The sequence below is a fragment of the Episyrphus balteatus genome, chromosome 2 (genome assembly GCF_945859705.1).
Source record: "Episyrphus balteatus chromosome 2, idEpiBalt1.1, whole genome shotgun sequence".
Lineage (NCBI taxonomy): Eukaryota > Metazoa > Arthropoda > Insecta > Diptera > Syrphidae > Episyrphus > Episyrphus balteatus.
The window spans coordinates 51,892,071-51,905,093 of record NC_079135.1 but is presented as its reverse complement, the minus strand read 5'-3'; the positions used below and the strand labels follow the sequence as shown (position 1 = coordinate 51,905,093).

General features: G+C 31.1%; 1 protein-coding gene across 1 annotated transcript; it reads left to right on the top strand.

Annotated features, from left to right (window-relative positions):
* The first annotated feature begins 9,786 nt into the window (after positions 1 to 9,786).
* On the top strand, positions 9,787 to 12,808 carry LOC129908693 (pyridoxal kinase). The gene is made up of 4 exons (XM_055985390.1): positions 9,787 to 10,160; positions 10,227 to 10,326; positions 10,395 to 10,541; positions 12,208 to 12,808. The coding sequence occupies exons 1-4, from the start codon at positions 10,068 to 10,070 to the stop codon at positions 12,780 to 12,782; spliced, it is 915 nt and encodes a 304-aa protein (XP_055841365.1). The 5' UTR covers positions 9,787 to 10,067; the 3' UTR covers positions 12,783 to 12,808.
* The last annotated feature ends 215 nt before the right edge of the window (positions 12,809 to 13,023 follow it).

The following is a 13,023-nucleotide window of genomic DNA, read 5'->3' as shown; positions in this document are numbered from 1 at the left end:
AACAGTTCTATGATCAAGTTAGTCAGTTACTGACATTAATAACTAATAAAACAATAATGAGTTATGGGCCTAGAACGGCCGAAACTAATGTGCTCATTAATGTAGCCCGAGAGAACGCTTTGAGAGTGTTCATAATGGGATTAAATCAACCCATGAGTAACATCGTATTCTCTCTTAATCCTGGTGATCTGCCAAATGCGTTGGCCAGAGCTCAAGAAATTGAGGTAAACCAGAATCAAAGATTAAGGGATATAAATCCAAATCCACATAGAATGGATTATAATAGAGGAATACCTCAACTTCAGCTTCCACCTATACCAAGGTACACAAATAATAACAATAATAATAATAACAGACAGAATTTCATACCGAGACAGAATAATCAATTTGTTCCACCACCGCAAAGAATGGACTTAGCAAGTGGAAACTACCATCCTCCTAAGCCCCAAACAAATAACAATTATTACAATCAAAACAGATATTTACATAACAATCCATATAGGGACCAACGTTTTAATAACGAAATAAGAAACAATAACAACCCTTTCAAGCGCGATAGGCCACGAAGTGAACAGATTCCGGTAAAAACACCGAGATTAAATAATTTAGATGAAGGGGATAATTTTTTAGAATAAGGAACGACCTGCCTTTTATAAAAAGAACAGATCCAAAGACAGGCCGTATATTTACAATTTTAATTGACACAGGTGCAACACATAGTTACGTTAAACCAGGTTTATTCAAAAATAAAGATTTAGAAAGGACTACAAAGGTCAGAAGCGTCCATGGGACAAGCATTATAAACAAGTATCAGGAGATAAATATGTTAGGAATTAAGGATATTTTTTACGAAATTAAAGAATTAAAAGATTATGATATAATTGTAGGAATAAGAACACTCAGGAAAATTAAAGGCAAAATAAATATAGTCGATGGTACATTAGAATACGAAAAAGGCATAGTACCTTTATTATTCAATGACGAACTATTGAACAATTTGGCAATCTGCATGAGTACAGATGAAACCTATATAGAAAAATTGAAATCAATTTTAAAACGTTTTCAAGGTATTTTTACAGAAAAACCGAATTATCTTCCATATAATACGAACATAGTAGCGACTATAGATACTACAACAGACGATCCAATATGGTCAAAATCATATCCATATCCGCAAGCAGTAAGCAATTTTGTAAACAATGAAATAAATAATATGTTGGAAAATAATATAATAACGCCAAGCAGATCTGCATATAATTCACCAGTGTGGGTAGTTGATAAGAAAGGTACTAATGAAGACGGATCCAAAAAACACAGATTAGTCATAGACTACAAAAAGCTAAATTCATTCACTAAGACAGACAAGTATCCAATGTCAGATACTTCAGTAATTTTGTTCAATTTAGGAAAGTCTAAATTCTTCACGACACTAGACTTACAAAGTGGTTTCCACCAAATAATGATGAAAAAGGAAGACAGAGAAAAAACAGCTTTTAGCGTAAACAATGGAAAATACGAGTTCCTTCGTATGCCATTCGGGTTGAAGAATGCACCCTCTTTATTTCAAAGAGCTATGGATGATATTCTAAGACCTTACATAGGGAAATTTTGCCACGTATATATCGACGATGTGATCATATTTTCTGAATCGGAAGAAAAACACTTGGAACACATAGAAATCATAATTAAAGCATTAAGCGAAGCCAACATGAAGATAAGTAGTGAAAAAAGCAAGTATTTTATGCAGGAAGTAGAATTTTTAGGATATGTTGTTTCCTACAACAGTATTAAAACGGATCCAAAGAAAGTAAAAACTATTAAGGAATACCCAGAACCTAAGACATTAAGACAGTTAAGATCTTTTTTGGGACTAAGCGGTTACTATCGTAAATTCATAAGAAATTACGCTATGATCAGCAAGCCATTAACAAAGTATTTAAGAGACCAAGACGCAAACACAAAAAGTAAATTTATACCGATAGAATTAGATAATGAGGGGAAAAGAGCATTCCAAATTTTAAAAGACAAGTTAGAAGAAAATATAATATTGAACCAGCCAAACTTTGAAGAAGGTTTTGAATTAACAACTGATGCAAGTAACTCAGCCATAGGTGCAGTGCTTAGTCAAAATAACAAACCAATAACTTTCATAAGTAGGGGATTAAGTGTAACCGAAGAAGGCTATGCAACAAATGAAAAAGAATTATTAGCAATTGTTTGGAGTTTGAAAAATTTGAGGAACTACCTCTATGGAACAAGCGGCATCCATATATATACGGACCACCAACCATTAACATTCGCTATGTCAGATAAAAACCCCAACGCAAAAATGAAACGATGGAGGGAATTTGTAGAAGAATATTCTCCTATTATAAAATACAAACCAGGTAGAGAGAATGTAGTAGCAGATGCTTTAAGCAGACAAGAATTAAATATGATGGACTCGGACGTTGCAACAGTACATAGTACTCAAAGTAGTCCAGTTGAAGAAATAAAAAGATTAGGAGGTATAATTAATATATTTAGGAATCAGTTAATCATTAAAGAAGGAAATAACAATAGTATTAGTAGTGAACAAGTACATAAAGGATACTGGCGACACACAGTAATATATAAAGATGAAAATATATTTAGTGATTTTAAAGAAATTATTAGGAAAGGCATTAATGCAATACATTCCAGCGAGGAATTATTATTTAAACTAAAACCAAAGTTATTAAGTGAATACCCCACTACTCAGTTTGCATATGTAACAAATATAGTAGAAGACATTGTTGACAAAGACACACAAATAACTATTCTAAAAAACGAACATAATAGAGCGCATCGTGATTCAAGAGAGAATTTCAAACAGATTACAACAAAATATTACTGGCCTGAATGCTTTAAACAATTATTAGATTTAACAAGAAATTGCTCTGTTTGCAAAGAAAACAAATATGATAGACATCCAGTTAGATATAGGATTGGAGAGGCTCCAATTCCAAAGAAAGGGGGGGAACGAATACATGCTGATATATACTATATAGACAATGATCAATTTTTAACCATGATAGATTCTTTTTCAAAATTTCTCATAGTAAGACATATTGAAAGTAAAATAGATGCTAAGGATAAACTCATTGAAACAATACCAATATTTGGCAGAGTTGAAACACTTGTAACTGATAATGAAAAGACATTTTGCACACCATCAGCACAACTAGAATTAGAAAGACTAGGCGTCAAACATGAGAGAACAGCTCCAAACCATAGTAGAACGAATGGTATGATAGAAAGAGTGCACAGCACATTGACTGAAATTATACGAATTACGAAAACAGATATCCATGCGGAAACAAATGAAATAATGCCATTTGTCGTTAAAAAATATAATGAATCAATTCATTCAGTGACTAACTTCCGACCAATAGACGTGTTTCATAACTTTGAAAAACATATTAGTTTGACAAATGTATTAAAAGAAAAACAAGATAAGGATCTTGCGTACTTTAACAAAAACAGGACAGAAATAGAATTTAGACCAGGACAAAAAGTACACGAAAAATCGACACGAAGGCAAGGGAAAGTAAAACCTTTGTATAAAAAAAGAATAGTAAAAGAAGATAGAGGAAGAGTTATACTAGACAGTAAGGATAGGATCATACACAAAGATAATTTGAAAAAAATAATATATTCAAATTCAACACCAATTCTATTTCAGATGACTAACAGTATCATACTAGTATTTTTGGCATTACTAGCCACGACATTTGCGCAAGTGCAAATAACAAACTATAGTACAGAGGAATACATTCTTATAGAGGACGGACCTGCTGCATTATTCTACGAAAGAGGTGATGTTTATCACATAATAAATTTAACACATTACAAAAATATACTAAATGATATAAGAGGTAAAGGTGCTAGGGTAACCAGTTTAATTAAGACGAATCTTGAAACTGCAGACAAATTAATTAATCAACTTATTATAAGAGATAGATTTAGACGAGGAATAAATGAGATCGGTACTCTATGGAAATGGATATCAGGAAGTCCAGACCATGATGACAAAATAAAGATAGAAACAAAACTACAGGAACTAATTGAATCTAACAACAAACAGTACCAAGCAAATTCAATATTATTTAAAACAATAGAAAAACTGACCAGTGAGGACAATAACATTGACAAAGAAGACGAACTAATTTTAAAATTTATAATTGAAGATTTAAGAGACATTATCAATACCATCAATTTAAGAAAAAATGGCATTTTAAATACAGTGATTTTAAATATAGAAGATTTAGAGAAAATAATAAAAACAGAAACAATGCCAGTTTCAATTACAGATGTTTTAGATGCATCAGATTTTCAAATTATTCAAAATAAGGAAATAATCATGTTATACATTCAATACCCGATTGTTAAGGAAATAAACACTAAATTCATTGTAGAAAGCATTAATATAGGTGATGGCAAGTTACAAATCCCAAATCAAATTGTATTGTACGAAGAAAAATATAAAATGGCAAATTGTAAACAAGAATTAAACAATATGTATTGTAAAATAAGTAATGAAACTAATTGTCTAACAGATTTATTAAATAACAAGAAAGCAAACTGTCATAAAATAAAGGAGAAGAATCCAGACATTAAAATAATTAAAGATGGTATAATTTTTGTAAGTGGAGAAACCACAATCAATAGGAAAATATATAAGGGTACATATCTCATTAATTTCAAAAATAATGTAACTATTAATTCTAAAATGTATGAAAATAAAAAAACAAAAATTGTAAAACATTTTAAAATTAATGTACCATTAGAAATTAATATTTTGAAATATTTAGAATCAAGAAATGAAAAATTAAAATTCAGAAACATTGATCTAATTAAACCTTATATTGAAGATATAAAAGAACACCCAATATTGTGGGGAATAACTTTAAATATAATATTAATATTTAGTATTGTAATAGTTATTAAGATGTTGAAAAATTATAAAAGAAACGAAGAAAAGAAAAATAATTTAGCATTTAAGAAAGCAACAATTAAATGTTTAACAGCAACAAGAAAAGCTACAGAAGAGCGATCGGGACGATCACTATAGAAGTAAGGGGGGAGTTAACACTTCGATTCTATTCAAGATGAATCATCTTGAAGTGTTATTAAAATTTACCGGAAATATGACATCCGTCAAATAAACATCTTCAACAGTTCTCATGGTAATATGATACCAATGAGAACGTATAGCATGGATCATCGATCATCAACCATCAGCTGAATCATCCATCGACATCAAGTGGATGATATAGTCAGTTCATAGATACTCATCAAGCAAACCGGTTCTAAAATTGTAGTTTAGGTTATTATCTAAGTTCATTTAAATAAAAGTTCTTTTTTAAAAACCCAAACAGGAATTGCAATTATTAATTAGCCGTTTTTTAAAAAAATAATTTTTTATATATAATTTTTTTTAAACATTTTTCAAAAAAAAAGTTGGTATGCCATTTTGAAGAAATAATTAATTTACACATAAAAACTAAATTTCAAAATTTTTCATTGATTCGTTTTCAAAAAATTGATTTTTCAAAAAAAAATTTTGAAATATTTTTAAAAAAACCAAAAATGCGTTATATGGCAGGTACCGTTAGTTTTGGTCATAAAAAAAAAATTTCAATTTCCCCTCTAGGGAATCACCAAAAACTGCTAACCACCAAGTTTGAAGAAAATCACTTCACTCGTTTAGGCTGCAGCTCCAGATAGAGACAGACACACAGACAGACAGACAGAATTGCCGGACCCACTTTTTTGGCATTCTCCATCATCGTAATGTCATGTAAAATTGTTATCTCGAGTTCGATTTTTTTTACGAATCCTAAACTTGCCCTATAGTACCTATATCGCAAGTAAAAATGTCAGTGGGAGCTAATATCGGACTAAAAGTTCCGTAGTACTGTTGATTTCTCTAGGGTGGGCCATGGATTTTCTAGGGTGGGCCTGGCCCACCCGGGACCCCCCCTTCCTACGCGCATGAAATGCATACTTACAAAATGTCAAAACCACGTGATGTTTCTAAAATGAAGTAGTATTTTGTATTAGATTAGTTAATATCCCCTCATTTTTTGACACAACTATCGTTTAGTTAATCATCTGTTTGAATTCGATTATAAATACAAATTTAAGCAACGTTGCTCAAAGACGAATTAAATATTTAAGCAAGCTTAACTAAACAACCTTTGAGAGCCAATTTAAAAAAAAATATCAAAAAATATCAAAATGTAGACTCTTGTTTTAAAATTTTTTTTAGATCCGACCTCAGTTTTAAAGTAGATTTATAGTAAGGTTTAAATGTTTGAGAATTTGCGCGTATGCGTTGATTGTAGTACTAGATCTACTCATGAGTAAAGTACCATCTCCAATTGATCAGGGATATTATTACGCTGCTGAAGCAAAACGAAATTTTCCATATAAAGACAGCATAATGAAATCTTGAACGAAATTTATTTGTTTTGTTTTTGTTTTTTTTACTATCTACTAAATCTACTACCTCACACTGTAGATGAGTGCATATATCGCACGCTCAGTGCAAAAGAGCGATAAGTCAAAAAATGACATTTTTGAGATAATGATGAGGAAATGTTCCTTTTTAAATTACCTTTCTTTTGAAGGGCTTGTTGTTAACGTAAACGAAAAATTCGAAAGATTATGACTGTTTTTATCCAATTCCTACTATATTAAAAGTCAAACTCTTTCCTAATTTAAACAATTTAAAAAAATAAATTTACTAAAACTACAAAATAAACATAATGGTTCTCGTAATAGAGTTTTGACATTATGGAAATTGCTGTCCCATGGAAAGTTATAGGGGAAAGTTTAGAGTCAGTATGTATTTTGCAGAAGCGTTTTCTCGAAATGAACTTTTTTGAGTTCTCGCTCTTTTGCACTGAGGGTGCGATATACTGTTTTTTAGCTTCACCTTTACTAAAGCTTATCAGTTTCATGAATATGTTCAATGAGTTAAACACAAAAAATTGTATAAGAGCCAGTTGTACAAATATTTAATCCGTGGTTCAGTAACTTTTATCTTCTGAAATCGGTGGTAAGGTTCCGGTTTAGCACTGGTGCATGGTCCACATATGTAAAAATAGCCACATCCATGCTTGTTCCGAGGTTGACCCGCAGCTAATCCACCGAAATCGGTGGGTTAAATTTTTGATCCGAGGCTGAACCACGTTTGTACAACTGGCCCTAAAAGAATAAATTTTGGTATTTTAAATAAATGTCTGCGTTTTATTTTATTTTATTTCAATTTTCATTTGACTGATCAACCACCATACAGAGCCACTGCGACATATTTACCAAGCTGTCTTGCAAAATCTTCAGCTGGCGTTACTAAAAAATAAGATTATATTATCATATTCATTTTCAAATGAATTAAGTTACCATCCTCATCCTCATATTGAACAGGAATTGCTAAGCAAAAATTTGAACCTAAAAACACTTCACAAATTATTAAAAATATAAATTCATTATATAAAAAAACTTTACTAACTTATAATTGAAACAATTGTGAAGGTGCAGAAACATTTCATTTTGCATGACTTCAATATTCAAACAATATTACTTCTTTCCCTTTTAAATACCAGAAATAGAATAATCGTGACTTAAAACTCATAAATATGTTAAAAGCTTTAAAAATGTAATGATAAATTTGTATCCATTTGCAAATTAACTAATCACACATACATTCCACCTCACTTGATTGAATACACTTAAACATTGTTTTTTTAATGCTCGAAATCTTCTTTCAAAAATGTTTTTAATCTTTTAGACATTATATAAAAACCATTGTGTATTTTAAAAATTTTTCTCCATTCAACAATAAAATACATCTTCCTCCTTTAAGCCTGGTACGCTGCTCGCGCTAAATTTTAGCTGAGATAAAATTCCCATACAAGTTATCGATAACTTGTATGGGATCCATTTTATCTCGGCTAAAAATTTTCGATAATTTGTATGGGAGCTAAAATTTAGCGCGAGCTGCGTACCAGGCTTTAAGGTATAACTACAACGGCCATTTTTTGCAAAAAGTCAAAAAGTGAAAATTTTTAAACTCATTTTGTGACAGTTCTAAAGACCACAAAATTAAAAATAATGATGCAGAAAGCTTATTTTTTGGTCTAAAAAACAATTTTTGGAGTTTTTTTTTCTAAAGCCTGGTACGCTGCTCGCGCTAAATTTTAGCCAAGATAAAACTCCCATACAAGTTATCGATAATTTGTATGGGACTCATTTTATCTTGGCTAAAATTTTTCGATAATTTGTATGGGAGCTAAAATTTAGCGCGAGCAGCGTACCAGGCTTAAAACAAAAACCGCTAAAAAGAAATAAAAAAATTTTTACTTTTGTAAATTTCCCACTTTTTCACTTTTTAGGTTATTGTAGTTAAAGTGCGCTGATCGAGATAAATTTTAGCTTCCATACTAATTATCGAAAAATTTAAGCTGAGCTAAAATGGATCCCATACAAATTTTATCGATAACTTGTATGGGAATTTTATCTCGGCTAAAATTTAGCGCGAACTGCATACCAGGCTTAGGGCCAGTTGTACAAATATTTAATCCGTGGATCAGCAACTTTAATTTTCTGAAATCGCTAACAAGGCTGAAGTGTAGCACTGGTTCAAGGTTCATATAGTAGGAAAAGCCACATTCATGCTTGAACCGAAGTTGACCCGCAGCTAATCCGCCGTGATCGGTGGGTTAAATTCCTGAACCAAGGCTGATCCACGTTTGTACACTTTGCACTTAAGGCTTTAAGCCTTAACTACAATGACCTAAAAAGTGAAAAAGTGGGAAATTTATAAAAGAAAAATATATTCGTTTTTTAAACCAAAAAATAAGCTTTCTGCATCATTATTTTTAATTTTGTGGTGGAAAAAAATATCACAAAATGAGTTTGAAAATTTTCACTATTTGCAAAAAGTGGCGGTTGTAGTTATACCTTTATTCTAAATCTACTTAGCTAAATATTAGATTTGGGTTCACCTACCCTAAATCCAAGATTTTCACCTATCCTAAATCCGAGATTTAGAATAAATCTCGTGATTTATTCTAAATCTATTTAGCAAAACTTGGATCAAGGGTAGGTATGGAAACATAGTATATATTAAATATCGCACGTTGAGAAAGATAGTTTCACAACTCAAAAAGTCTCGATTTTGAATTAAGCAGCTAGAGAGCAGAATTATTTTATATGTATGTATTTTCTTATTTTAATTCTCCTGAAAAATCGTGTATTTTTTAGTAGTGACACTATTATTCCACAAGGTTTTTTGAAGACTTTTAGCAGATAAAAACAAAAAACTACAATTATCATACATATATGTATATACCTATGATATTTTCGCTTTTTAAGTATAAATTTAGAATGCATGTAAAATTTTATATTTGCACATTTGAGCTGCAAATAATTGCGTTTTACATTTATGAACACCTGATATTTGTCATTTAGCTTTAATGAAAGCTTTGCAATCGTCAGACTTGCGTAACCATTCATTTATGAAAGCACCCATATAGTTTTGAATCACAGAAAAGTGAAAGTTCCTTCTTTGAGCTCCTATTTTGGCAACCAAGCTATAATCCAAGTGAAAAAAAGTGATTTCAAAACAATGAACACGTCTAAGTATTATAAAAGTGCCTCCCTTATCATAAAAGTACTATCACCGAAAAAAGTGGTATCACTACTCATCATTTACATTTTGTAAATAAAAAATAAATAGATAACATTTTCTGGAGTACAGCAAATTAATTTTCATTTATCTCTAGCATTTTATTTTTCTCGCTACTGCTTCAGCTTGAAAATTTTCTATTATCCCCTTGTTTTTAATAATCACTTAAAAATCCATCAGAGATAAAATCTTCAACATTCCGCATAGTTTCTTATCAATAATTGGCTACTATCTTTCTTTTTAAATAAAATTGCTACACCGACAGTTCAAAGAGAATTATTTTTCATCGATAAATTAATTTATAAATTTGGTACTTTATTAATTTGTTATTGATAAATAAAAAGACACAATCATGTCCGGAGGTTTGTTGAAGCGTGTCCTATCAATTCAAAGTCATGTGGTCCACGGATACGTGGGAAATAAAAGTGCAACATTTCCACTACAGGTATTTTTTAATTGCTTTATAAAATTAAGATGACAATAAATTAGTTGAATTACGTGTTGACTTAAGGTACTTGGTTTTGAAGTTGATGCAATAAATTCAGTACAACTATCAAATCACACTGGATACAAGTCTATCAAAGGGCAAGTTCTCGAAGAAAAAGATCTTAGTGAGTATCGAATTGTAATTTATCCTATACTCATCAAACATCTATACTATGTCTTATTTGATTTCTAGGAGATCTGTTTGAGGGGCTCCAAGGGAATGATTTATTGCAATATTATTCCCATCTTCTGACCGGATACATTGGAAATGCGTCATTCCTTCAACGAATTGGATCGATTGTAAAAAATCTTAAAGAGATAAATCCCAATCTTGTTTATGGTGAGTGTGTATAGTAATTAAACTTATTATTTTGCTGTTGCTAGTCGTATGTTGTTGAATTTATTGAGCAATAATTATAGTTGTTTACATGCTCTCAATAATTTTGCCTCGAAATTTGTTGTTTTATTATTCTTTAGTTTCCTAACTCACATTCCATTCATCAGAATTGGTCTATGGAAGTGAGATATTCAATTTGGAAAAGATAACCCCAAGTCGTTATATAAAAGTATGAGGTTAAATCGGCACTGTACAAATACGAACCGATTTAGTGGACAACTTCAATACATGGCTACTTTTTGTTTGTAGAGAAAAGCATCCACCAATTTTGTTGTCTTTTTGTTTTAATTTAACTTTGATCACCATCCATATCATACTGCGGAAAGAGATATCTTTGCATATGTGAATAAACATCTTGGATTTCAAAGATGCTAGTTTGTACTTTTTTTCCGATTGATTGTACATTATTTAAATTTAATTTTAAATAATTCTGTCCTTTTTTAATTCAAGCTTTCTGACCCTTTATTATGCCCATATTGAATCAATGCACTACTTTAAAGTGTTTTGTAATAAAAAAAAAAAATATACAGACCATAATAATACATAAGTCTCAAAACTTTAATCATTAATATCCAACCAATATTGCTAAAAATAAGCTTTCGGACATTTCAAAGTAACGGAGAAGACATATTGACCTTGTTTCCAGTTTATCTCGTTAAAGAAGCAATCTTTTTTCTTGAACGGTAACGGAGAAGACGCGTACAAGTCTTCTACGTTACCGTCTTTGTCTGTTAATAATTTAGCTATTTTGAATTAGTTTTTCTTGAAACTTCTAGAACATCAACTTTATCATGAGCCCTTAGGACCCACCAAGTTTCAAGAAAAAATATTGCTTCTTCAACGAGATAACCTGGATAATAAGCTTGAAAATTTCCTAAAAATAAAAATGGAATGGACGCTTTTTGAACCAAACAACCTTTAGATTTTGTCAAAGGATTTTCAAATAATTCAAATTAAAAAAAATTAACAAAGAAACTATCAAAATAGACTCAAAACTGTTGTTTAAACAAGCTTATGCTTTCATATCTATCGGTTAGATATTCAAGATTATGGTCTTCAGACCCTGCCCTTCGCTTGAGAGGGGCTTTCCATTGTCTATCACCTAAAGCATTTTTCCTCCAGTGGTCCATATCAAAACGTCCTCCATCTGTTTAGATTTAAAGCGATATTTCTTCTTCGTGGTTTTAACGCAGGGGGTTATGTTCGAAGATCTTCTGTGCTGAAGTTGTGTTTATTCAATGTGGCTACATCTTTGTTAAAGCGTAACTCTATGTATATCTTTTCCTTTATTCACTTTTTAACACGCTAAACCAAATATTTTTCAGAGAATTTAGCTTATTGACTGAAACTAAGTCTTCCGAGCCAAGACTTTTGAACTCATTTGTTTTGCCAAACCTACATAAGTGGCATGGATTTCCTATAGTGTCATTTAAGTCAATTTCAAGGTTTTTTTTTTAACTCCTTGACTACTTCGAAATTGTTGCTTTTAACGTTTACGTTTTCTCTTAATCGACGAACAGTACTATAAGCTTACTATTAACCTTCAAATAATTCTTACAAAGCTTTTAGAACAAACTAATTTGAATAATAAATTATTCTCTTCTTACAGTTTGTGATCCAGTTATGGGTGACAACGGCCAAATGTACGTTCCTAAAGAACTATTGCCAATTTATCGTGATGAAATTGTTCCACTTGCCGATATTATAACACCAAATCAATACGAAGTAGAACTTCTAACTGAACGAAAAATCCTTACCGAACAAGATGCATGGGATGCAATGGAATGGTTTCACAAAAAGAATATAGAAACTGTAGTTTTGTCGAGCACAAATTTGGGTGCACCCGGTGAACTTTTGGCATTCCTTAGTAAAAAGAATGGACCTCGTTATATACTAAGCATTCCGTTACAAGGAAACGATATATGTTTCACAGGAACTGGTGACCTCTTTGCATCACTTTTCTTAGCTCATAGCCATAACAATACAGACTTGAAGGTAGCTCTAGAAAATACCATAGCTAGTTTGCAAGCTGTAATCAAGCGTACAATTGAAGCTATGCCAGCTGATGTGAAAACTGGCCAACGAAAAGTCACTTCACATGAAAGGGAACTTAAATTGATTCAGAGTAAAAATGATATTGAGAATCCTAAAGTTATTTTGCATGCAAAACAAATTGTAAGATAAATAAATTCTTCCAAATTATTGAACTATTTTTATGTGTAAATATGTATACAAAATTGTTATGAATCAAGCTTTTTCTGAGACAATAATGCTAGCAAATTGCTATTACTTTGTTCAGCCAATTTATTTTGATGTTGTTTTTATTTAAGAAATATATACATGCATACATACATGTCGTACTTAGAAATGATGTTGTTTTATTCTTCAATTGGTACATAATTGAATTGAAAGAGTCTTGGCATTG

Coding starts and splice junctions, on each gene's coding strand:
- LOC129908693 (XM_055985390.1), top strand. CDS start 10,068: ATGTCCGGAGGTTTGTTGAAGCGTGTCCTATCAATTCAAAGTCATGTG. Junction 10,161..10,226: donor GTGCAACATTTCCACTACAG/GTATTTTTTAAT, acceptor TGTTGACTTAAG/GTACTTGGTTTTGAAGTTGA. Junction 10,542..12,207: donor AAATCCCAATCTTGTTTATG/GTGAGTGTGTAT, acceptor CTCTTCTTACAG/TTTGTGATCCAGTTATGGGT.